Source organism: Macrotis lagotis, chromosome X, assembly GCF_037893015.1.
Source record: "Macrotis lagotis isolate mMagLag1 chromosome X, bilby.v1.9.chrom.fasta, whole genome shotgun sequence".
Classification (NCBI taxonomy): domain Eukaryota; kingdom Metazoa; phylum Chordata; class Mammalia; order Peramelemorphia; family Peramelidae; genus Macrotis; species Macrotis lagotis.
This window is the reverse complement of record NC_133666.1, coordinates 137,056,402-137,081,977: the sequence shown is the minus strand read 5'-3', so window position 1 is coordinate 137,081,977 and position 25,576 is coordinate 137,056,402. Positions and strand designations below refer to the sequence as shown.

At 35.8% G+C, this 25,576-nt stretch overlaps 1 protein-coding gene across 12 annotated transcripts in view; it reads left to right on the top strand.

The window, feature by feature from the left end:
- IQCE (IQ motif containing E) overlaps positions 1 to 25,576 on the top strand; it is a 101,881-nt gene that overhangs the window by 57,979 nt on the left and 18,326 nt on the right. For 9 of the 12 annotated variants that reach the window (XM_074201132.1, XM_074201135.1, XM_074201139.1 and 6 more), the window contains 12 exons: positions 3,561 to 3,633; positions 3,952 to 4,001; positions 5,774 to 5,937; positions 7,256 to 7,311; positions 10,400 to 10,599; positions 11,633 to 11,737; positions 12,429 to 12,519; positions 18,372 to 18,557; positions 21,675 to 21,698; positions 23,361 to 23,471; positions 23,974 to 24,095; positions 25,078 to 25,175. In XM_074201132.1, coding sequence (XP_074057233.1) covers positions 3,561 to 3,633; positions 3,952 to 4,001; positions 5,774 to 5,937; positions 7,256 to 7,311; positions 10,400 to 10,599; positions 11,633 to 11,737; positions 12,429 to 12,519; positions 18,372 to 18,557; positions 21,675 to 21,698; positions 23,361 to 23,471; positions 23,974 to 24,095; positions 25,078 to 25,175 — 1,280 coding nt within the window. The remainder of the gene's footprint in view (positions 1 to 3,560; positions 3,634 to 3,951; positions 4,002 to 5,773; positions 5,938 to 7,255; positions 7,312 to 10,399; positions 10,600 to 11,632; positions 11,738 to 12,428; positions 12,520 to 18,371; positions 18,558 to 21,674; positions 21,699 to 23,360; positions 23,472 to 23,973; positions 24,096 to 25,077; positions 25,176 to 25,576) is intronic. The other 3 variants (XM_074201142.1, XM_074201140.1, XM_074201141.1) reach the window with 3 other exon arrangements.

Sequence of the window (25,576 nt, the reverse complement as noted above, 5' to 3'; positions counted from 1 at the left end):
CTCAATAGGGTATAGATATCTAGAGTAAAAAGGTGGGGGAGGAAAGGGAGAAGGGGGGGATGTGGGTGATAGAGAGGGCAGATCATAGGAGAGAATAGTCATATATAACACATTTTCTTTTTTACTTCTTAAAAGGTAATGGGATTGGGTAACCTGTCCAGAACCACGGGGCCGGGTGGTTGCTGGGTCTCAGAGGTGGTATGTGGGCTTGGGGCCTCTTGACCCCAGGGCTGGTGATCAGTCTGCTGCACTGCTTAGCTATCCTACATCATATTTTAGAAGAGGGACAGAATGAAAGGAGAGAGAAAATATAGTATATGGTAGTGGGGAGGAATGGATGGAGGGAATTACAGTCATCAGCAGTGCAAAAAATATGGAAGTAACTTTTATGATGGACTTATCATAAAGAATGTGATGCACCTGATTCAGAGCTGATGGTATCAGAACACAGAATGAAACACATTTTTTTTCCTCTTTACTTTATTTCTCATGAGGGTCTATACTTTTTGCGGGGAGGGCTATTATGTTTACTCTTAAACAAGAATATTTTAGTAATGAAAAAAATTAAAAAAACAATGAAAAGGTTTTTAGTATTTCCTTTTGTTTTTATATCATAAACCAGTGTGGTATAAAAACAAAAGGAAATACTAAAACCTTTTTTAGCTGCCTATTCCCAGCATACCCTATTCCTGCTCCCACCATCCTACAGAACCTCCCTCATAGAAAAGAAAAACAGAACAGTCACCATAGCCACTGAGTTTGATAGGCATGCAACATTGTGTAACAAGAAGAATCTGTATTTTTCTGAGAGACGAAACATGTTTCATCATTAGTTTTCCATACCTGAAGAATAATCATCAACTTTGGCTACTTGTTCATTTATATTAGTTTAATCATTGTGTGTATATTCTTCTCCTAGAACAGCTCTTTTCAGGTTTTCTGAATTTTTCATATTTAGTTACTTTATCACATAATAATAATTCATTTTATTCATATTTGTACATTGTTTCTTGTTGCATTGATCTCTCTTTTTGTTACTTCATGATTTATATAGTCATTCCCTAATTATTGAACGTCTGCATGCTATGTTTTCAATTTTGTTTTGGGGTTTTTTTGTGTGTGTACTAAAAGTGCTGCTATAAATATTGTGATGTATGAGACCTTTTCCAATGCCTTTGTTTTTCCTTGAGAGAAATACCTAGTAGAGGGAATGAATGAATGAACAGCTTTTTCTACTTTGACTTTGACTTTGAAAGGGAGATAAGGCTTAAGATCATTGCTTGAGAAGATGGGAGAATCAAATAAAAGATTTTATAATTGGGGGAAGTTGATCCCTGCCCAATCCCAATCCCAAGATATAGTACCAGAAAGTAAGAGATAGATATTGAAATGAACTAAGCAAAAGGACATAGTGTCCTTTTTTTTCTTTACAGAATGGGGAAAAACTCTGATTGAATTGGAAGGGGAATCTGGCCTATGGATGTAGAAGATTGGCCATGCCCCCTGGTAGTTCTTATAAAGCCATCTTGCTAGTTTTGTGAGTTCAGGCTAAGAGCAACTTTTTGACTCTTTTCACCCATTTTTTTAAAGTGGAGAGGCATGAGTGGGAAAGAGAAAGTAAATGCGCATTAATTTAAAAATGTAGTTTTTGTAGTATTTTTTTTTAAATTAAGGAATTAAAAAGAAAAAATAGGCAGAAAAACAAAGGTCTTGTAATAAATTCACATAGTCAAGCAGAACAAATTCCCATATTGACCATGTTCATAAATGTGTCTCATTGTTCATATGAAACTCATTATATCTCTTTTAGGAGGTAGTTAGCTGATTTCATTGTCTATCCTCTGGAATAATATTTTATCATTGGGTTCATCAGAGGAAGTTCTTAAATATTTCAAAATTATGCATTTTTACAATTTTATTTTAATGTAACTTGTTCTTCCAGTTCTACTCACCTATTTCTTGGACAACTAGCCCTTTTGTGATCTTTTAATATGTCATAATATTCCAGTCTGTTCACCTATCAAAATTTATTCAGCCATTCCTCAATTGATGGTCACTTAGTTTACTTAGTTTTTTTCCCCCAACATTTTATTTTTTTCCAATTACATTTAAGGAATGTTTTTCAATTTTCATTTTTGTAAGATTTTGAGTCCCAAATTTTTCTCCCTTCCTCTGGTCACTTTGTTTACAATTTCTTACTATCACAAAAAGTTGCTATAAGTGTGTGTGTGTGTGTGTGTGTGTGTGTTTAAGGTTCATTCTCCTCCTCCCAATAGTAGTTATCATTTTTCCCACACTTTGAAGGGTGAGAGTTTTCCCCCCTCACACTGATACTTGTCTTTATTTTTTTTATTAAAGATTTTACTTGAGTTTTACAATTTTTCTTCTTACTTCCCCCCCACAAAGAAAGCAATCTGTCAGTCTTTAATTTGTTTCCATGTTGTGATACTTGTCTTTAAAAATGTTCCAAGTGTTTTAGTTGTATCAACACTTTCAAAGGCTTATTTAACTCTCTTTTTTACTAATACTTTATTTTTTCCCAATTGCATAAAAACAATTTTTAATATACATTTAAACAATTTTTTAAAGTTTTATTTTTTAAGGCAATGGGGTTAAGGTCACACAGCTAAGTAATTATTAAGTGTCTGAGACACTTAATTTGAACTCGGGTCCTCCTGACTCCAGGGCCGGTGCTTTATCCACTGTGCCACCTAGCTGCCTTTAACATACATCTTTAAAGATTTTGAGTTCTAAATTCTCCCTCTCCCTCCTTCCATTTTTCCCTTCCTGAGACAGAAAGCATTTTGATGGAGTCTTGCAAAACAGACCAAAAAGCAGATTCATGCTCACATGTACACAAACACACACATACAGTGAAAAATAGTATGCTTCAATATATATTTGGACTCCCATCAGTTCTTTCTCCAGAGGAGGATATCATTTTTTGTCATAAGTCCTTTAGAATTGTCATAGATCATTGTATTACTGAAAATAGCTAAGTCATTCCCAGTAATTGTACAATATCACTGGGGTACTATGTAAAGTGTTCTGTTGGTTCTGCATACTTCACTCTGCATCAGTTCTTGTAAATCTTTACAGGTTCTTTGGATTGCATCCTGTTTGTCATTTCTTATAGCACAATAATATTGCATTATAATCATCATACCACATTTTGTTCAGCCATTCCCCAATTGATGAACATTCTCTCAATTTCTAGTTCTTTGCTGCCACAGAAAGAGATGCTCTAAGTATTTTTGTTCAAATAGGTCCTTTTCCCTTTTTTAAAAAAAAATCTTTTTGGAATACAGACTTAGTGATGATATTGCTGAGACAAAGGATATGCACAGTTTTATAACCCTTTGGACATCATTTCAAATTGATCTCCAGAATAGTTGGATGGTTTACTAATTCTTAGTACTCAGCATAATTCGAGATTTAAAGATGATATGACTTGTATAAGCATCTGTGCTATGTCCCAGTATCAGAGAGACCATCAGGATATTGTGCTCATTTTTGCAATACCATGGACCCCCGTGTTAACTTTTTGTTTGGATTTTCAGTAAACTTCAGACAGATATAAAGATGACTAATTTGGAAGAAATGAGGATCGCCATGGAGACTTATTATGAGGAGGTACTAAGCTCTTTTTCCTAATGTATTATCAAGGGAAAGGGAAGTCACAGAACATGGATAGAGAGCAATTTTTTAATTACACTAAACAAAACTGAAGGGGTTATATAAGCTAGAGCCTTGCTGCTGAGGTTAGTATTACTGGGATCGTTTACTCTTATTTTGTTATATCTCTTAGGTGAAAACATAATGTCACACTTTGGTTCATCTTGGTCCTAAGCAATGCCCAGAACTCTAGTAGAAGCATCCTCAAAAGAGGCTCTTTTCTATGCTATAGTGATGTGCTTTTAAAAGATGCTTTCTAACTTTGGTATTTTACAGATCCATCGTCTCCAGGTTCTTTTGGCAAATACTGAAACTACAGGAAAAAAGTATGTGTTAGTCTCTTTAGAGGCACATGTTTTGAAAATTGATTCACATTATTTAAACTGTTATAACAAAGAATATAATCACTTAGGAACTGTTGATATGCATTACTTTGAAGTACCTTGAAATGCCTTTCCTTTTAAAAAAAAAGAATAGAATTAGACCTCCCCCATCTAGGCATTTGAGCTTCTCAAATCAGAGATGAGTTTCATAATTAGTTTGTTAATTGTTGATAGTATGTTTAGTCAATAAGCTCTGCTGTAGAGATGCTAGTTCTTAAGCTATACCAGTCATTATTATTATTAATGATATTTTCATATCATGAGTTAGTTTGCAAAGAACTTTTATTTCAGTAGCTATTTAAGTGTATCATGTCTTCATTGCATAAGTGAGGAAATTTGCATCTCAAGAGAGGTTAAATGACTTGTCCTTGGTCACACAATTAAGTGTTGAAGCCAGAATTAAGACCTAGATCTTCTAATTTTTAAGTCTAGTGCTTTTCCCACCACATTATATATACTACTATCTCAAACCAGCTTCATTCTTCCACTTTAATTTCTCTGTGTTTACTCTATCTGGAAGAACATCAAACTTTCTATTCATTCCTCTAACAAATACTTTATTAAGTTCTTGTTATATGCCAGGCATTGTTCTTGATCCTGGGAACATTTTTGGGAGAATAGGGAGGAGATAGTATGGGAACACACATAGATGCATACAGAATAGTCACTAGCAACTGGGAGACTCTAGACAAGCCTCCTATAGAATGTGGCTCCTGAGATGAACCTTGACTGAAGCTAGGGATCAATTATACAAGTTGCACATGAAATGGAAGTGCACTCCAGGCAGAGGACAGATTGATTGGAATATAAAAGTATATGGAGTAGAATCCTGGCAAGTAAGCCTCGAAAGATAAGCTGGAATCAGACTGAAGGATATAAAATGCTAGGCAGAAAGCCCTCTCCTGTGATCCAGCAGATTCAAGATATTAGTTATCAGAGGTACTACCTTAGCATATATTTCTTTTACTTTATTACTCTTTTGTCACATTTTTTTGGATCTTTGATTTGATTTCAAGCTTTCTCTCCTTAGTATCTTTTTCCATTTATCTGATTTTGTCTTCCTTTGAGATTAGACTTTTAGAACTTCAGAATTCTTTATGTTAACTATAGCAAAAATAGGCAAATGAGAAGATTTCCAAAAAATGTAAAGTTTTAAAAGGAACATTATAATTTTGGGGGCAACTAAGTGGAACAGTGGTTAGAGTACTGGGCCTAGAGTCAGAAAGGCTCATCTTCTGAGTTCAAATCTGACCTCTGACACTATCTTTGTGACTGGACAAGTCATTTAACACTGTTTGCTTCAGTTTCCTCATCTGTAAAGTGAACTGGAGAAGGAAATGACAAACCATTCTGGTATCTTTGCCAAGAAATCCCCAAGAATTGGACCTCACTGAAAAACAGCTGAATAACCATAACTTTGGACCCACCATTGTTTTTTCAAAGATGATGTCTCTTCCCTCATTTCCTAATCTCATTCCGGCTACTGGTATTTTAGCAGAATGTAGAGAAAGAAAGCAATCAGTGATTTTTTTTTTTAAAGTATAGGAAAAATAACTGGACTTTGAAAAGAATATCTAATTAGTTTATTTTACTTTAAATGTATGTAAAGAGAAATATATAATCTTTTCTCCTGATTTATGACATTTATTGTATGTGTTTAGAAATCATTTATTTAAAATTGAGCCATTTCACTTTTTGGTTTGTGTTGCACATAGGTCCCCAACCGATAAGAAGTCAACTCAGAAAAGGCAGAAAAAATTGAGTGCTACCGTCCTACACTTGTCCAGAAATGTTCAAGAACTTCAGGAGGAGAACCAGAGCTTGAAAGAAGATCTGGACCGGGTGCTAAGCAATTCCCCTATTTCTAATAAAGCAAAAGGTATCATCTACAGATATCATATACAAGAGCATTTATAAATGAAGGGGGAGCGACCTTTAAAAGCTTTTCCATGAGGGCAAAGAGTAAGGGTGCCACAGGAAGCCCAGTACTTGTTCTACCTAGCTTAGATGGAATGTCACTAGCATCTGAAGCAAGGCAGCAAAACTGCAGATTTTATATTTTGAAAAGTCAAAGTGTGCAGCTAATATGAGTCTATATGTTTACCGTGAGGCAAATGTACCTTGATATAACTTGAAAAAGATCCTCTGCATCTTAGAAGGGCCTTGGAGTTGTATTCAGGGTTCAGTGTGAGGGCAGCAGCTGGAGCCACAGGGTTGCCTGGTGGAGAAGACCAGAGTTCAGATCCAGTCTTAGACATTGGCTTGCTTGTGAGACCTTGGGCAAGTCACTTAATGTCTGTCTGCCTCAGTTTTCTCAGCTGCAAAATGGGGATAGTAGTAGTACCTCCCTCTTAGGTTTGTAGTGAAGATCCAATGAAATCATATTCATTGGGGCAGCTAGGTGGCATAGTGGATAAAGCACTGGCCTTGGAGTCAGGAGTACCTGGGTTCAAATCTGGTCTCAGACACTTAATAATTACCTAGCTGTGTGGCCTTGGGCAAGCCACTTAACCCCATCTGCCTTGCAAAAAAAAAAAAAAAAATCATATTCATGAAACTCTCATCACAGTTCCTGATAAGTGCCATATAAATCCTTGTTTCCTTTCCCCTCATCCAACTCGTCTATCTATCGACATCTGAATGCTTTAGCCCCTTGGTGGTTCAGGTCCCATCTCTGCCATTCTGTCTTTCTCTGTTCTCCACAGGCAGCACTCATCTCCTGTCTCTGTGCCATTGTTCTGCCTGGGACCCATGCCTCTAATTTGCTGTACCTTTTAATACCCCTTATTTCATTCTCGGCTCTGTTTTCACTACCACCTGGACAGGAAGCCTTTTTTTTTTTTAGATTTTTTTTGCAAGGCAAATGGGGTTAAGTGGCTTGCCCAAGGCCACACAGCTAGGTAATTATTAAGTGTCTGAGACCAGATTTGAACCCAGGGACTCCTGACTCCAGGGCCGGTGCTTTATCCACTGCGCCACCTAGCCGCCCCCCAGGAAGCCTTTCTTGACACCACTTCTAGTGCTGCTCTTTCCATTTTACCCCTTTAACCTCATATTTACTTTGTATAGACATATGTATGTGTGGTCTTCCTCTAAGGACAATCATAGTCTCACAATCTTGCACAGTGCCTGGCATATAGTAGGGGCTTAATAAATACTGATTGATTGTCTATTAAAGGCATTGTTGTTCCCTTTAGGTTATAGTGAATGGAGCAAACAAAGACTAATGAGACGAATTTCAGAGTTGGAAAAGGTGAGTGATATAATTATTTTTTAAAAAACTTTTACATTTTTATTTTGTGTTTATTTTTATTTAATTTTTGTTTTTATTTAAGCTATTTAAAATTTTTAAAGTGTCATGACTATAAAAAAATTTTAAAAAAACTGGCCCAATGGATGAGATATTAGACTTTTTAACAAATTGTAATAATTTTAACATGGTCTAGACCTGTGATTTCATTGGCGAAGGGAACTCTTGGTGAGGAAGCTTTAGCATTGGCAGTTAGCCATTGTTCAGTAACTTCGAGTTTCCAGGAACAGGCTAGTGGGGTAATTCATTGGACAGAGCCACTGGCCTTGGAGTCAAGAAGACCTGAGTTCAAATCCAGCCTCAGACACTTACTAGCTGTATGGTCCTGGGCGTCTAAAAATGAGAGAGACAGACAGACAGACAGACACCAGGAATACTGAGTGGTTAAGTGACATTCACCCAATTACACAAAAAGCTTGTTCTATTTTGGGATGGTGGAAGAAGAACCCAGGGCATATATTCCATCCCACTTTCTTTTTTCAGTCTTTTTTTTTAATATCAATTAGTAAACAGGCATTTCTCAATTTCTCATTTCTCATATTCTATGCTAGGCATCTACATTTTTCTTAAGTTGTGTTGCTTTTGTTTTCATATAGTTATTATCTGTTATGTTCTAATTCTGTTTTCTTTACTTTGTATCACTTTTTATATACCTATATTTTTTGTTATTCATAGTCCACTATGCAGAGCAGTTTAACATGTATAGAGCGTTTTCCTTACAAGTCCTGTACAAACAGTATCTTCATTTTATAGATGAATAAATAAAGTTGTGATTTACTGTATCCACAGAACCAGTAGGCAAACGTAGGTATCTTAATTTTGAAACTTGTAATCCATGCTATATTTGTTATATTTGTAATTTTTATATTGCAGTGATATTTTATTAGATTGATTTGCTATATTTTATTTAACCATTTTCCAATTTTGGTATATTGAGTTATTTTTCCCCTAGATTTTCACTAATATCATCCAAAGAAGAAATAACTGTTTTTAATAATAATCTATAAGGGGGGGGGTGGCTAGGTGGCGCAGTGGATAAAGCACCGGCCCTGGAGTCAGGAGTCCCTGGGTTTCAATCCGGTCTCAGATACTTAATAATTACCTAGCTGTGTGGCCTTGGGCAAGCCACTTAACCCCATTTGCCTTGCAAAAACCTTAAAAAAATAATAATCTATAGTAAGTGTCCGTAGTAATGTGCTCTCAATCAAAGTTTTATAATTTTTATTATGTACTTATAGATGACAATGCAGAATTCATTTCTACTAGTAATGGAACAGAGTGCCTAGTTCCCCTGGGGCCTCCTAACATTTAATTTTATTAAAGTATTTGACACTTTTTTTTGTTAGGGCAAGTGGTTAAGTGACTTAGCCAAGGTCACACAGGTAATTGTTAAGTGTCTGAGGATGAATTTGAAATCAGCTCCCTCCTGACTCCAGGGTCAGTGCTCTATCCACTGCGCCACCTAGCTTCCCCACATTTGACACTCTTGATCAGTTTCTTCTCCTATATATACTTTCCTTTCTAGATTTTCATGGCACAACTCTCTTCTGGTTCTCCTCCTACTTCTTAGTTGGCTTCATTGCATCTTCATATCATACTAATGGAGAAAATCCAAAACTTGTCTTGGACTTTCTCTTTTTTTCACTGTGTACTATCTCATTTGAGAACCCTGAGTGCAATTATCATTTCTTAGGCAGATGATTTCAAGATTTCTAGATTCATCTTTAATATCTCTCCTGATTGCCAGTTTTTCCACCTTTTGTTTTTTGTATATCTCTACCTAGATGTCCCATAGGATTTCAAATTCAACATCTCTAAAACAGAATCCATTACCTTCCCTCCAAATCCTCTGAGCAGCTAGGTGGGGCAGTGGATAAGGCACTGGCCTTGGAGACAGGAGGATGGGAGTTCAAATCCAACCTCAGACATTTGCCATGGGCAAATCACTTAACCTTGATTGCCACACATCCAGAAGTATCTCCAATTGTCCTGATTCATATCTGGCTACAGGACCCAGATGATTCTGGAGGAGAAAGTGAAACTGGTGACTTAGCACAGCACCCCTCATTCAAATCTATTTGATGTGCTTGTCATAGCATCACCTCCCTGATGTCATGGTCTTCTTCAAGAATGAAGGACAACAGGGCAACTAGGTGGCACAGTGGGTAGAGCACCAGCCCTGGAGTCAGGAGTACCTGAGTTCAAATCCAGCCTCAGACACTTAATAATTACCTAGCTGTGTGGCCTTGGGCAAGCCACTTAACCCCATTGCCTTGCAAAAACTTAAAAAAAAAAAAGAATGAAAGACAAGCATCCAAATCCTCGGGAGCTATTTTGAACTTCCTTATTCCTATCAAGGATACCTCCATCTTTGAAGACATCCAGACATCCTCTGTATAGTTCCTTACCCTACAAAATCCAGACAGTTATTGAATCTTGCCATTTCTACTCTGCCTGCTCATTAAATTCTAGTGATTATCTGTTACATTCAGGACCAAATAGAAAGTTTACTGGTATGTAAATATCTTCACAGCTTGGGCTCTTTCCACTTTTCCAGAGTTTTGATACTATATTTCCCTTCGTGCATTTTACAATCCAGTTATCCCGGCCAATAAACTGTTCCTTACATACCACACTCCATCTTCTGTATATTTCTTTTGCTAGATTTTTGAGATTCTTCTTGCAAGGACTTCTTTTTTTCCCCCAGATAGTATTATACCAGATAGTATTACTAAAGCCTTAAAATTGTTAATTAATTGCAACTTCTATTCTTTTAGAGTACAGTATAATCAAAGTTTCCTGTGCATGAATCCTAATTTCCCTTTGATTTGTACTTAGCCTGGACTTCATCAGATCATTGGAATCTTGGCTTTGTAGTCACAAGACTTGGCTTTGAATCTCAGTGTTGCTTGTTCATGTGGAACCTTGAGCAAACTGTCCCCTCTAGAGGTCTTGAGATGAGACTATCTCTAAAGCCTAGGAAATCCAAGAATAAGAAAAATAATAGCTAAATGTTTGTGTTTGTTTTCAGAAAGTGGGTGAGCTCGAGAACACAGGATCTCATTCTCCAGAACAGGTCAGATTGGTTCCCTTGATTCAGCCAGCACCAAACACAGTGCAGCAGGATCTGCTGAGATCAGAGCACTCTGAGGAGTGCGATCGACTTCGAGGGATAGTGAGGAAGCTGAAAGGGGACCGGAGCGCCCTGCAAGCTCAGCTGTCTGATAAAGAGTACGTCTCTTTGCAACACAGCTACCCTCCTTCCATCATGTGAAAAAGTTCTTGCTTCGCTTTAAACAGTTTTTCACCTGAAGTAAATCTAGCTTTGGGGGGGGAAGGGGGGAAATCCATCTTTATGCTAGGTCCAAAACTGACAGTGTTCAATAAAGAATTGTTTACTATACTAAAATTTCTTAAGACTTTGGCTTCAAATTGTGCTTTAGTGGTAATCTAACATTTGCTGAGTTACCCCTAATGCATACAAATTATAGTATATCAAAAATGGGTTTAATTACACTATTAGAAAAATTGCTTAAAAATGAAAATCCAGGTCACATCCCATTGCTTGCAGTGACTTCCAAAGGAATTTTCAATTCTTTTTACAATGAAATTTTTATCATTTGTTGCTTCAAATAAACAGGCCATTGACTGAATTGTTTTTTTGTTGTTTGTTTTTTTACCATTATAACAATATTTGATCCAGTTTTATATCCTTTTCATTTTTTTTGTGAAAATTTGGTAAAACAAAAAAAATGTTAAATTTTTTCCTATTCAGTTTCCTTTCCCTGGTACCTTGTTTTTTGGCCTAATTGAAGTGCAGTGCCTTCTTATAGTTGCCTATTTCTTTCTAACTCCCATCTAATCACAATTTCAGTCAGGATAGGTCTGGTCTGGTTAGTATAAATCTTTTGAAAATTGAGTTTATTTGTGTAGTTTCTGAGTATCATACTGTTTGGTTGGCAATTTACTTTGGTCCTGGAAATTTATCCTGCTGAGTTCTATCTTTTTAGAGTACAGTCATAAAAGCCAAATCCTGTCATTCCCATTAGCCTTCTATTTATAATTAAAATGCTATATTTTGTGTGAACAAAGAAACACTTTTAATTAATTCCAAATTTGAAAAATTCACATTTAAATAGGTGGTGTTTAAGGTAATTGTTTTGAATAGCAAATAATTTCTGTAATCATTTGATTAAGCTAGATAATGATAAGTAAGAACATGTTAAATGAACACTGAAATTTCCCTCTGGTCCTGTATATTCAGTTTGGAAATGAAGCAGTTACTACAGGCAAAAGCTGCTTTGGAGAAGGAGCTGAAAAACCTGGAGGATACAGAGAAAGACAGAAAAGACAAAGAAGATACCATGAGGTAAATGGATAGAAGTGTCCTGAATTTGTAAAGAGAATACAAGATGCATGCTAGTGTATTTTGAATGGGGTTAAAAATTGCAAAAATTTGAAGATCTAATTTTGAGAGTATTGATGAGCTAAAAGCAGAAGCTGAACAGAAATGTTTTGCACTGAGAGTCATCAGTAAGAAATTCCTGGAAATGAGCAGTTGAAGAGGACAACTTGATTTGTTTGGGGGGGGGGGGGGCAAGGGAATAAATAGTACTTTTAACTTTTTTTTTCTTAAAGGAAATGGGAACTTAAACCAGGAAATATATTTGCTGAAATATGTCTTCTCTTCATCTTTAGTGTTTGTAATGAGGAATTATATTTTTCCCTTTCTCATTGCTTTTTACAACCATTTAGCCTAAATAGGATAGCACTTTATAATGGAGCTATATGTTCCTGCTCTCAGGCTTGCATCTATTGAAGCTGAGTCTAGCAGGCCAGGTTTGGTATCTGGTGTAATTTTCATTTTGTCTCACTAGGTTTTTGGGGTTAGAACACATTATTAATATCTACATGACTGTGTTATCCCCAGGTCATTCCCAATGTGTCAGGACAACCTAATGAGTACCTATTTCTCACTGTGGGACATTCATCAAATTCCACCATTCAAAAGAAAGATTATGATTACAAGTAATATTTGATCTTTGCCCTTACCACTTCAGAGAGGAAATTCAAAGACTTACCAAGAAGTTGCAAGAGACGGAAGTAGACCAGAGAAAAATTGAAGATGACCCCATGGAGATAACACATGAGGTATAGCGTAGCTGTATTTTCCCTATCCCATGTTCAGGTTCTGAGGGTCTCTCAAGCTAGTTTTTAAGGGATGGTTTTAATTTTTTCTCAGATTGAAACTTTTCTTGACTAGCTTTTCACAAATGAATTTCCCATTTGTTATCCTAACAGATTTCTATGTCTTAAGTTATTATTTCGAAGATTGAAGTTTGTAATGAATTTGTCAGCAAGTTGGCCCCTTGAATCAGTACCCTACTCTTACTTCAAAAGTTGGTTTAGTTCTTCCATTTCTTTCTAGGTCAGTAAATTGATAAGGCATGACAAGCAAGAATATATTTCACTCTGGCACTTTCCTTCCCTACTGTTCTTGAAATATGCAAAAAATTCAAGATTATAGAATTTTTTCCAATGAGTAACAATACTCAGCAGAGACATTGTATGTAACTTGAGAAGACAAGGATTTAGTTAGATCGGAAGCATTTTGTTAGAAGTAAAGGGGCATGTCCTAGTGAACAGACAGATATCTATCTGGATATACCCACACTCTTTTTCCTGGTCTTTTGTTTACAGACACTACACAAATGGATTTTGAAGGCCCTCCGGCTAGGTTGTTAGAGGATTTCTTTTTTATCAGCCAGTGACCTGGCTTGGCCCTGCTAACCTTGAACAGTCAAAAAGATTTCTTAGGTAGCATCTGTTGTAGCCAGTGGATTTGTTGAATAGTATTGAAAGTCACAGCCTCTCCAAGCACCCTTTTTCTTTTTTCAATGTAGGAGGAGATTGTACAAGAGAGTTTCTGAGGTCCTTTGTGGCTGAAACCTTTTGTTCAGGCAAAGATTAGACTAGATAAGCTGAGGTCTTTTTCCCATTTTGAGCTTCTGTGCTTCTCTGTTGTCTCCCTGCTAGCTTATTCATGGATTCTTTTGAATTCATACCATGGAAAGCCAAAGCCAGAACCAAGACCAGACTGAGAGTTTAAGATCCCTTAGGCTGCTACATGCTCTGAAAGAAGCACAGTCTATGCATGACAGAGGAGGACAGTTTAGACTAGATTGTCCCAAAAACACTGTCCTAAAATAGGGAAGGGGTTTATCCTGCAAAACCTTTTCTTTCTTTGGCTATAGCTCTTTGTTCACATTGTTGTTAAAGGAAACTGGAAGGTTAAAATTCAATTCTCAGTTGATAGACCATTGTCTTTGTTTCCTGGTACACAGGGATTACAGATTCAATCAATACATCTTAGTTTTGAGAGTTTATTTCTTTTAAATTTTTTTTAACAAGCTGCATTTCTATGTAGTTTTCTGGGGGCCTTTAAAAGTGATTTATTAATAAAGTCAAATTTTCTTTGTGTATGCCACCAACTGAAAATGAAATTTATATTTAGTTGTTTTAACAAAGTTGATTCATTTATTTGCTGCTTTTAATCTTATGGCTTCTTATCTTATCTTACAGTATAGAACTGTAAGCATGGACCTCTTGGCATAGATGAAAAAAATTATTATTTGGAAAACTTTTACTAGCACAGTTTCAGTTATGAATTTGGATGAATCTCAAACCTGACAGCTAAGCAGGGAAAATCAAGATTTCCCATAATACAGGCTAGTCTGACTTCTATTCAGTAGTTTGTACAGTGTTTTCTTGTAATTGACACCCATTGCTACCTGGAGAAATGCCTATTAAACAATTTGATTCTGGTTTCAGCCCTTCCTGGAAAATAATTTTCAATGTTGAGTGAAGCATAATTTTTTTTAATTTTTTTTCCAAATACATGTAAAGATATAGTTTTCAATATATAATATTCATTTTTGTAAGATTTTGAGTTTCATATTTTTCTGCCTCCTGTTCCTTCTCTTCCATCTCCCCATGACAGCAAATAATCTGATGTGGGTTATACATGTACAATCATGTTTAACATGTTTCCCTTATTAGTCATATCATAAAAGAAAAATCAGAACAAAAGGGTAAAAACACAAAACAAATTTTTAAAAGTAAAAATATGCTTTGTGTATTCAGACTACATAGTTTTTTCTTCTGTATGGCATTTTCCATCACAAGTGAGTAAAGTATAATTTATACACTATATCTAAGGTGTGTGTTTTTGTGGTATCTTGGGTTACATACTGAGTAATGTAGAAACATTCTAGTCATCTGGAGAAATTAACCATTTTTCAGAAGTTCCTTTGTTTGCCGGAATGCTGAGATTTGCTGTGAGATATTTTCTAAGATCAAGTGGGCTCTCCAATTGGAAACAGAATGGCAGCAGAGTTCAGAGTCACCTACTTTATATCCTAAGAATACTAGGATTTCTGATCTTGAATAATATGACATTATATATATATATATATATATATAACCAAGTTGTATTTTTTCCTGCTTTAGGTTTCATATATGTTTTTGTAAAAATAATTTACAAAAGAATACTGACTTCAATAAGAGCTTCTCAAATGACATAGAGATTCCTTTCCATATAAGCCTCAGCTGAAAGCAGTGTCTGTCTTTCCTGTGATTTCTCATGGGACCTTGTTCACACTTCTTTTATGTGCATATCAGGTTCTATTTTGTATATTTCATCTTTTCAAACATAAGTTCTCTGAGGGTAGGGACTATGTCTTAACTTTTCTTTTTATCTTTTCTTAAACCCTATACATAGGGCAGTTAAGTGGTACAGTAAAACTTCATGGTTGGTGTCAGGCGGAAGCAAGTTCGAATCCCACCTCAGATATTTGACTTAATAACTTGTGTGACCTTGGGCACGTTACTTAACCCTGATTACCTTGCTTTCTGGGCCATCTCCAGTTGTCTTGATTTGGCCATTGGACCCATATGACTCCAAAGGAGAACGTGAGACTGGTGACTTAGCACAGCAACCCCCACTCAAAGCCAATCTGTATGCTCATATGACATCATGGTTTTCTTCAAGATTAAAGGACAAACATCATCATACTTTATACATACTAGGTGTTTCAGTAGGGTTGTTGAATGAATGAGTGAAGGGATAAGGACTGTCTTGGACTTGAAAGTTTGAAACCCATATTGTATTGTGTTTATTGATTCTCTAGTTTCTTTAGTAAATTTGGATACTATTCTTAGAATTTTAATCATTTTAGAGAAAAATTCCATGTTATGTGAAGAATAAGGATTTCCACATGTACAGGGAATGTGTTTTCTTAGTTTCTCTTAGATTAAAGCTCATTTCAGTTTACACAAATTCTTCCTTAATTTCTTCCCCAATAAGATATTCTCTAGACTATTATAGGAAAATGAGACAAACATATCTGTCTTATTTTCTTGTCTTTTCAGCATACTAAACCTAGAGAAAGAATGGCTTTAGTGCAATGAATGTCTATCTTTACCACTGTATCTAACCCAAATCCAGTCAGGAAAAATAATTCTTTTCTATGATGCTCATTTTTTTTCTTCTTTCTTATCTCATTTTCTTAAGGATCTGATATTGTGGCTGATTATGTGAACTTAAAGGATGGAGGCATATATCTGGTGCCCTTTTCACTTTTACCACGAAGTTTCATCCTTTTACTTAATATCAGTAATTTGGCATTGAAACCCTCTATTAACTCAATTAAATACTGAATTGCCCTATCAGCACGCTCCCCTAATGCCTTTACCTCCCTAATTATTATCTTCACTTCAAATTATTCAGCCTTATTGTCAGGAACTAAATTTGTCTTGACCAAGACTTGGAGGAAGTTTGTTCAACTTTACAGTTGAACTCTGTGTTTTTCATTTTGGCATTTTTTTTTCTAAAACTGGATAGTCTCAAACTCTTGTTATAGAAGCAAATCCTTCAAGAAGGTGAAAAGCTGGATAACATAATGACTTTTTTAATCTGTTAAACTTAGATCCCCAAGATGTTCATATCGATTACTGTTTTTAGACATTTAAGATCCTTTTGTTTCTATCAGGACATAATCTGTTGATTTTTTCCTTTCTAATTCCTTTCCTAAGTTTTTGGATTTACTTGCTATAGACCATAAATTGTATAGTAAATCAGGTGATAAAGAACATCTTTGGAAAAATAGGGCAATAAAGTAATTGACATGACAAGTTTTTATTGCAGTAGCATTTTTTTTTAATAAAGGAGCCAAGATTGTCTTATGTTGATTCAAAGAAAGATGAGACTATTAGTTAGAGTTGGAGTAGTCCTCTAAATAATTGTTATTGCTAGTAATTGTTTACCAGGTTTAAGTGGAACAGTACATTTCAATTTATTACCTCTTGCCATTGTTTTAGGGAATTGAAATGTGTTATAATTTGAAAAATTAGAACTTGCTGTCAAATTTTTTAAGGAAAGACTTCCTTTTCTTCAACGAAGTATGTGTTAATATGTTCTTAGGATTAAAGCCTTTCAGGTTGCAGTCAGAATGGTAATTACCATTCTTTCTTATCACACTTAGTAAATTGATCATTTGTTCCCTTCAGTAGGAGCATCAGTGTCCATGACATCAGAATACTTTGAGGGAAGGAAGAGTTCTTTATCGAGCAACTAAACTAAGTTACATAAACCTTGGGAGAAATTAGGTTGATGGGCTTAGCCAAACAGACGTGATGGTAGTTAATTGTTCTGGGCAATATTCTGTTAAAACCAGTTCTTTATCTTCTTTCTCTCTCTTTGGGGGGGGGGGGGTGTCTTTTGCAAGACACTAGGATTACATGACTTGCCCAAGGTCACACAGCTAGATATTTATTAAGTGTCTGAGATCAAATTTGAATTCAAGTCCTCCTGACTTCAGAGCTGGTTCTTTACCCACTGTGCCACCTAGCTGCCCCCCCTTTTTGGGGGGGTTGTGAGATCTTTTCACAATAACTTTATCTCCACTGAAATTAGAAATTGGTATTTTTCATTGTATTCATATAGCCATTTCAAGAAATATAGACAGAAAATGTGTACCAGTAACCTAGTGACAGTTTGGAAACAATAACAATTTGAGGATTCTAATGGAAAAATTTTTTCTTCCAACCTAAATCAAAACAGTTTTTTAAACATACCACCCATACTTTCTGTATATTAAGCCAAAGTTAAAAGCAAAAAACAAAAACCCAGTTTTTCCAATTATCATCTCTGTAACCAAAGCAAAAATTTGCCTTTATTCATTCATTAATTCTAACTTAATATACGATTATTTAAATTATAAGCCATTGTATAGCATAGCAATTCAGGTTCTTAAAAAATGATTATAATACTAGAAATGCTTCTTGGCTTCAGAAACTTAATTCAAATTAAAAAATTTCCCTTCTCTGCCCCAATCCTAGGAAATATTTTTCCCAACAGAAGAATTTGACCCATCATTTGTTAGATATCACTGATGTTGCCATTGATCAGACCAAGCAGCCCTGTATTCTATGTTCCATACCCTTTAGTACTCATAACTTGCTTTGTAACCTCAGAAAAAATTAATAGACCTCTCTGTGCTTTAAAAGTTCTCAAGCTATAAAATTGGGTTGCTGATATTTTTCACCTACTTACCTTCTTGAGCTGTGAGAAGAATTACCTAGATAATGTCAGAAAGGTTTTTTGAAAACCACCAGAAAAAAAAATTTGAAGTATTGTCATGCTGGCAGGATCACAAGTGATGTCATTTTTTTCCAACAAGAAGAGTGCTGCCTGAAAGAAGTTTTAGAGACTTTAATGAAAAATTACTTTGAATCCATTTTACAGTTTGTACTTTGTTTCTCATCAAAGATCTTGTCAAGCTGAGCAGTGGATACAACTTTTCTCCAAATTAAAAAGCATGATCAGAATATCCTGCTATCATGTGAAGTAATATCCTGCCACCTTACCTGATAGTTATCTACCCTGCTTCTATTTATTCATTTCCTTCCATGACTCACTCTTTTCTATCTTGAATTTCTTGCAGGCTCAGGAAGATGCCTTTATCTCCTCCAACGTTACCTGTATCCAGACTCAGCAAAGTTCTGTATCGAGTTCAAGTAATGTGTCCCTTCAGCCTTCCTCTTTCCAGTCAGATGCAAGAAACAAAGAACACAGAAGAGACAAAGCTGCCAGAATTATCCAAGCTGAGTGGAAGATATTCAAGAGAAAGGTTGATATTTCCTGAAAAGAAAGTATTTCCACATAGCTATTACTTCTTCCTGTTCTAGACTCTCTAGCTTCTCAGTGAACATTCTTAAAAAAGCACTCTCTTAGAATCATAGATTCTTAGAGCTGGAAGGGGAGCTTAGAGAGCTGAGCCTTCAATGAGTTCAACCCTCTCATTTTATAGATGAGGAACCTGAGGCCTAATCTGGTGAAATGATTTCCCCAAAGTCACTTAAGTAGTCAGCAGCAGAATCTGAGTGTTCTTTCCCATTACTTCATGCTCTCCCATGAAACATGGTGGATGGCATTATCCTAAAACTAAGAGATAGGTATGATTAATTCCCATATAAATTCTTATTCAGACCTGGAATCTACAGTCTCCAGCTAGTGTGTAGCAAATAAATATTTCACATCATTTCATGTAAAAATCATAGACTTTTGCTTTGTCCATCAAAAAATAATGCTATTGATCCACAGTATCCAAAGGTTGTGTACTTTTGAGTTATTTTCTCTAATAGCTAAGATGGATTGCCTTGAAACCTGTCAGTCAGATGACTGAAATGTCATTTGTGAAATGATTAATAGGAGTTGGGGTACGTTTTGCCTTAAAAAGTGAGTTTTTCATGTTAACTGAATTTCAAAATTAACTGACTTATTATGCAGATCAACCCCTTTGACCTTGACCTCTATTTGCATGATCAACCAAATGTGCTAACTCTTCCAGAACTCTTTAAGACAACAGTATCTTTACTGTATCTCTGACCATCTAGGGCTTCTGACAGACAACTGTTTCTAGCACTCTGATATCTGGGAATTTTATCTCTAATTCTTTTAGAGGAATTCAGACTAGTTTTTATGTAACCAATACTATTTTTTTGACCTTAGTTATATAGAAAAATATGGGCACAGAGAACCTAAAAAAAATTTCTCTGAGAATGCCAGAAAGGTTATGCATATGTAGGGAATGTTACATGTTTATAGAAACTTATACATGATATAAATACTAGGGAATCAAATAATCTTAAAGGCTAACTAATCTATCACATGCACCTTACTATATATGCACACATTGCTCAATTTGTCAGACACATTTAATGTGTAATGAAGGATCTTTGAGAATGTAATTAATTTATGATGTTGTCAGTGTTTTATTTTTGGTTTTGTTTTGTTTTTCTAAACCAATCATGGAGTTAACTTGTTTACTTGAGCACCTATGCCACAGTGCATGAGATTCCCCATTTTCATAGTCCACCAAAAACACTTGTTAGACATTTCTCCTGGTTGAAGGGAATATATTACCATTTTGCAAATCAGAGTGAGCCTTTTTGGTATATGAGTCATAAACCTGGAGCTGCTAGAGCAGAGACTGTCCCTCATCCCCATGTCCTGGATCTTTAGCAGCCACTTCCCTCTCTTACCAACTCTGCAGTGAATCAGTGAATAAGTGAATCAGTCTCATCTTCTACAAGAAGCCTTTCTTGCTCCCTCTTATTGCCTCATGCCTTTTCTCTTAATGATTACTTACAATTTAATCCTGAATATGTCTTGTTTTTATGTAGTTGTTTTTTGAGTTATTTCCCCATTAGACTGTGAACTCCTTCAGAGTAGGAACTGACTGTCTTTTCCCTTTGTTTGTATTCTCAGTGCTTAGCACAATGTCTCACACATAGTAGGTGCTTAATGAGTGTTTATTGATTGACCAACTAACAAGATGGGTTGGGATTTTCCCTTTCCAGTTCTAAGACTTCTAAAAGAATTCAGATTCTGATGCTTTTATTCTGTTAATGGTGTAATGTAATGTAAGCTTGATGATATTAATTTGATCATCTGAATATCATTTGATCACTTCTAATAAGATGATAAAAAAATATTCATTGTATAAATAGAAAGACCCTTTATTTAGAAAGCACTTTGTGCTTAATTTAAGCACAGTTCCTGGGATATGGTAAATATTTGGGAAATAATTGCTTATTACTTAAGAGTCAGTATACCTGTGCTCAGTTGCCATGTTTGTAAAATAAGAATAGTATGAAATCATAGATTCGCTGGGTTGAATTGGGTCTCAGGTCATCTGGGCTGACCTGTACTACCTATATAGGAATATTCTTCCTAATATGACTTGAGAAGGGATCCTCTGTTACCACTGCATGGTGACCTCTAGTGATAGAACACTCACTGCTTCCTAAAGCAACCCATTCTACTCTGGCACTAATCTCTTCCAGTATTCATTTTCTACATAAGAGATATTTTAAAGATAAATGAGGTAATACTTGTACAAAGCTTTGAGTCTACAGAAGAAATTTTCTTTTAATTTACTGTATTTGAAGTCCAAGCCACAGCTAAACTGAATTTAGTGATTAGTTGATTTCACATGAACTGCCTCTTATGTCCAGCACACATTCAAAAAGTCAGCATTTCTCAAGCATTAAGTTAGTTAGGAATAGGGGTGCTGAAGGTAACCACCCCTTTTAACAGTGGCATGTAGGATCTCAGAAAATAGAAGTGACTTTGATTAAGTAATCTTAAGGTAGTTCCAAATTTTATTCTTTTCCATTCTCATTCTCTGAGTTGTAACATATTCAATCAAATTCAGCAGGCATGTATTAAGAAATTTACTCTGCCCAAATAAGAACTTTTAGCTGTTGGGGAGGCAAAAATGAAGTAACCTCTGTTCCAAAGGAACTTATATTCTATTGATAAATTCATAGTCTTCAGCTTTTATTCTCTTATGTAATTGAGCTTTTGTCCTCTGTATTCCTTGGACCTCGTCTTTGCATCAAGTGAACATTCCCATTAAAATGCAACTTTATTTCATTCCATTCTATATTGTTCTGGTCCTTTTCCTTGTCTATTTCTTGCTCTTGTGATGATGGATAGATCTTCTTCCTATAATGCTGTACTTTTTTACTCACATAGGTTAGTTATATTAAATATCATCTGGCTAATACAGTGCTCACTCATCATTAGTGATAAGCACTAATAGAGACTACTAAATACTGATAGCCCCAAAGAGTAAATAATACAGAAAATCTTTACCTTTAGGAATCCCCTGGGGGAAGAATGTGATTTTTGAAAGGCCATTAAACCTATTGTTAATTTAGAATTTGTTTTTCTGTTTCAGAAAAAAGAGGCTAATCTGGATGAGGTAAGTGTGGGTTATTATACCAATAATGTAATGTGAAACATCAAGGGATGCTTTAATATTGAAGCTTACTAAATTTTTTCGGGTTTCAGAGTCATCTCTTTAAGAACTGAAATTTTAATTAAAACAAATCCTGTTATTAAATTTAGAATAAGAAAGTGACATTAGTGATGAGATTTTTAAGACCATTTCAGTTTTCTTTTTAAATATATGATGTGATTTTGATGTTTCATGGTGAGAGGATGTTTAAACACTATATGTGTATGTGTGTATCTATATCTCCTATATACACATACATACATACATACATACATACATACATACATACATAAACACACACAGGGACAGAGAATTCCAGACATATAGATCTCCTCAGTTGCCTCTTTATCAAGGGAACCAGGTCATCTTTTCTGGAAAGAATGGACAGGGTAGGCTGATATATGTTTTTCTGGAGTCCTAGAAATCTCCCTCCTCCCCTACATTTCTCACTTCCTTCTCTTTTTCAAAAGTACTGCTTGGAATTTCTTCTATAGGTCAGGAGTTCTGTTCCCATTTCATCCAGAGTCACCTTTTGAATCATTAAGGAAAAGATTCTTCCACTTGTAGAGGCTAAGCATAGCTATCACAGTGCTTTCCCATTTCTACCTATCATCAGTCTGAGGAATATCACATTTTGATCCTCCTTATCTGGGCCCTGGTTTTATATCATTTCAGTAATCACCTCTTAATAGTGGCAAGTAGGATGTTAATAAAGAGAAGTGATTGACTTTTTGTTTGTTGCCCAAGTAAACCTAGGTTAGTTCTAAAATGTATTGCTCTTTTAATTTTTTTCTTCAACCAACTGATATTCAGGCCCTTTTCTTTGTTGTTGTATGTGACAGTTTCCTCACCTTCATCAAAAATCAGTCCTTCATCCAAATCAATCTATGATCCCAAAATTCTGCCTTAAAAAAAAAATTTTAATGCTTTCTTTTTACCTTACAGTTATTCCAAAAATGTCTGAACCTTGAAACTAATGTTGAGTTTGTGCTCAGTATATCTGTCTTTTGTTTGGATAAAATGAGATGAGCTCCAGTTCCCTTTTCAAGCATTTGTATTTTTAAGCAAGAATGAATATAGGCTCATTCAGTGTTGGTTTATTATTAACCTCACTTTCTGTCTCAAAACCTGTGAAATCTCATTCTGATTTCCAAAAATAAGGAGAAAAAAACCCCAAAAAACCCATTTGCTTTGCTATGCCAGAATAGCCTCTCAGACTCTGCCTGATTTAAGAATTTGTGTATGAAATAGCCAGAACCTTTGGATAACTAGACTGTAACATGAAAACATTAGCACATGTTTTGAGCTGTCAGGTTTGGACTAGTTTTAAGCAGCTAAAATATAATTCCATTGACAAGTTTATCATTTTTAGATTTTCAGGATTTGGTTTGACTATTAGGTCAAGGATCAGTGGGTTTATTCTCAGTGGATTGGGATATTTTTTGATTGCAGCAGGTTTTGTGAGTGAAGGGTAGAAAGGTTCTTCCTAAATATTTCTGTGATTATGCAACAGTAAGGGAATTCGTTTTCTTTGAAGTTCTACCTTTTCCCTCTTGAATCTGCTTTTATTTGTAGCTGCCATCTATCCAGGGAATTAACATCCATTTCTCTCTTTCTCCCTGCTAGGCGGCTGCTGTGCTGCAGGCAGTTTTCAGGGGACATTTAGCACGGGAGAAGCTGTTTTCGAGCGATACATTTGGTTCAGAATCTCCCAGCATGCCCAGCTTTCCAAATAAGGTAGCCATCAAGACAGCTGGACACAGACCCAATATGTCACTCTCCATTTCTTCTTTTGTGCATTTTGTCAACTAGGGGAAGTATTAGACATTTTTCTAATTTAGTCTTTTAAAGATTTCTTACCCAATGGACTTAACCTAATGCTCCAGGCTGTAGTGTATTTTCAGACCCCCACTAATTTTGCCTCTGGCCCAGCCCAAGAAAACCTAGTTTTGGAGATTAAATTGCTGTTGGGGGGGGCTGGAGTATAAAGTAGCATATCTTATCTTGTTGCTAACCTCACATTAGCCAGAACCTCCCACAAGAAAAGACTTGTATCTCAACAGCTTTCAAAGTAGAAGAACCTATAATCAGGTGGTTGCATTAATAATCCAGTGAACCACCCAAGGAAGGAGATCTTGCTCTTTGTCTGTCTTGTATCCAGGGTGGTGAACCTTAATTTGATTCTGAAAGGTTTGATGTCAAACCTTTACTTTCCTCCTTTGATATCATTACATTGTAGAGATCCAACACATCCCGCTGTCATAGTTCCTCAATTTTGGTGGCTGATAACAAGGAGGACGACGAGGCTATTGCAGTCATCCAGTCGATTTTCAGGGCCCACTCAGCACGGATGGGATACCAGTAAGTCAGAAGCAGTTGGCTCACAGTGTGATTCATTTTTTGTTAGGCTGATTTCTGTATTAAGAGAAAACACAGGTAAAGCTACCAGTGCCACAGTCACCAGAAGTGACACCTAAAAGCAAGTAGGCATTAGGTGGACAGGGCATTGCAACCAGCTGTTAGCATGTCAGCTATTTGTGAGCCAAGGCCATGGTTTTGGTTTTGGTTTTGTTTTTTTCAATTCTTTTGATGAACAGGTATGAACTTTGGACATATGGTGAGCCTTAATTGATCAGATTGGAAAAGCCCTTGGGATCTTATCATTGTGGAAAAGATTCCATGATCACTTTGCTTTTTTTGCTCTAGGGGAAAAATATATAGGTAACATTTTGTTCACCTCTTGGCCTAGGTAACCATGAGTCTGTAGACTTCCTGTATTATTACTTTTTTTTTTAATATGTGATTCTAGTATTTAACAGATGAGATATCCCAAAAGGCCAAGAATAGACGCCTTCATCCATTGCAGAGACTTTTATTAACAGCAATTCCATAATCTAATTTCTGCCCTAGCTCTTCAGTGACTCTGTCCAATAGCACTTCCTCCTACCTTTGATCTATAATGCTTTCCAACTTTCTTTGCAAAGCCTCAGTAGCTACCTAAAGACATAATGCACCAAAAGACTAGAAGAGGGGAAAGGATGGTATAAAAAGCCTGTTTATGAAATCTCAAAATCTCAGCAGGCTGGGCCTCCATTTCCTCCTTTGTACAGTGAAATGTTAGCCTAGATCATCTCCAAGGGTACCTTCCAGCTCTGAACATTCTATGAGTCTATAAACAAACCTTTAGCTTTTTGCTAAAGTTTGAGTTGTTTCCTTGATAATGACTGTTATCTTTTTCCAGATCTCTCTCTTTGTCCTCACAACCAAAATAACAAGCCTGCTTTGGGCCTCAAACCACTACAGTGTCTCTTTTAAAGACTTTTTTATTCTTTTTTTTTTCCAGTGCAAAAACAGCTTCTGACTCTTCCATAAGTGAAAAGAAACCTATTTCATCAATATGCAAGAAATCAACCTCTCTAGTCTCTGTACCATCTTCTCTTGGTAATCTCATTTTTTAAAAATTTAGCTACAGGGGAATGTTTATTTTAAGTCAAGAGGCTTTAAATTCTATTTTATATAGGAAAATAACAAGACTCAAATAATTCTTTAAACAGTGTACCTTGACTGAAGCTCATCTTTGACACTACTTCAGATCAACACAGATCATCCCGTCCCTTTTAAAAATAACCAAGAGGAAAGAATCTCAATAGTTTAATATTGGTCATTAGGGTATCTTATTTTTCACTAACCTAATCCAATGTGTCCTTCCTTCTCTTTCATTTTTGAACCAGCTCTTGCTGGAAAAAAGTAATTTCTCTACCTTGATTAGTGACTTTTTTGTTTTTTAAGAAAAATATCTCTTTAAATTTCCTTTCCTGTTTCACTTAAAGCCCAAAGTAGCA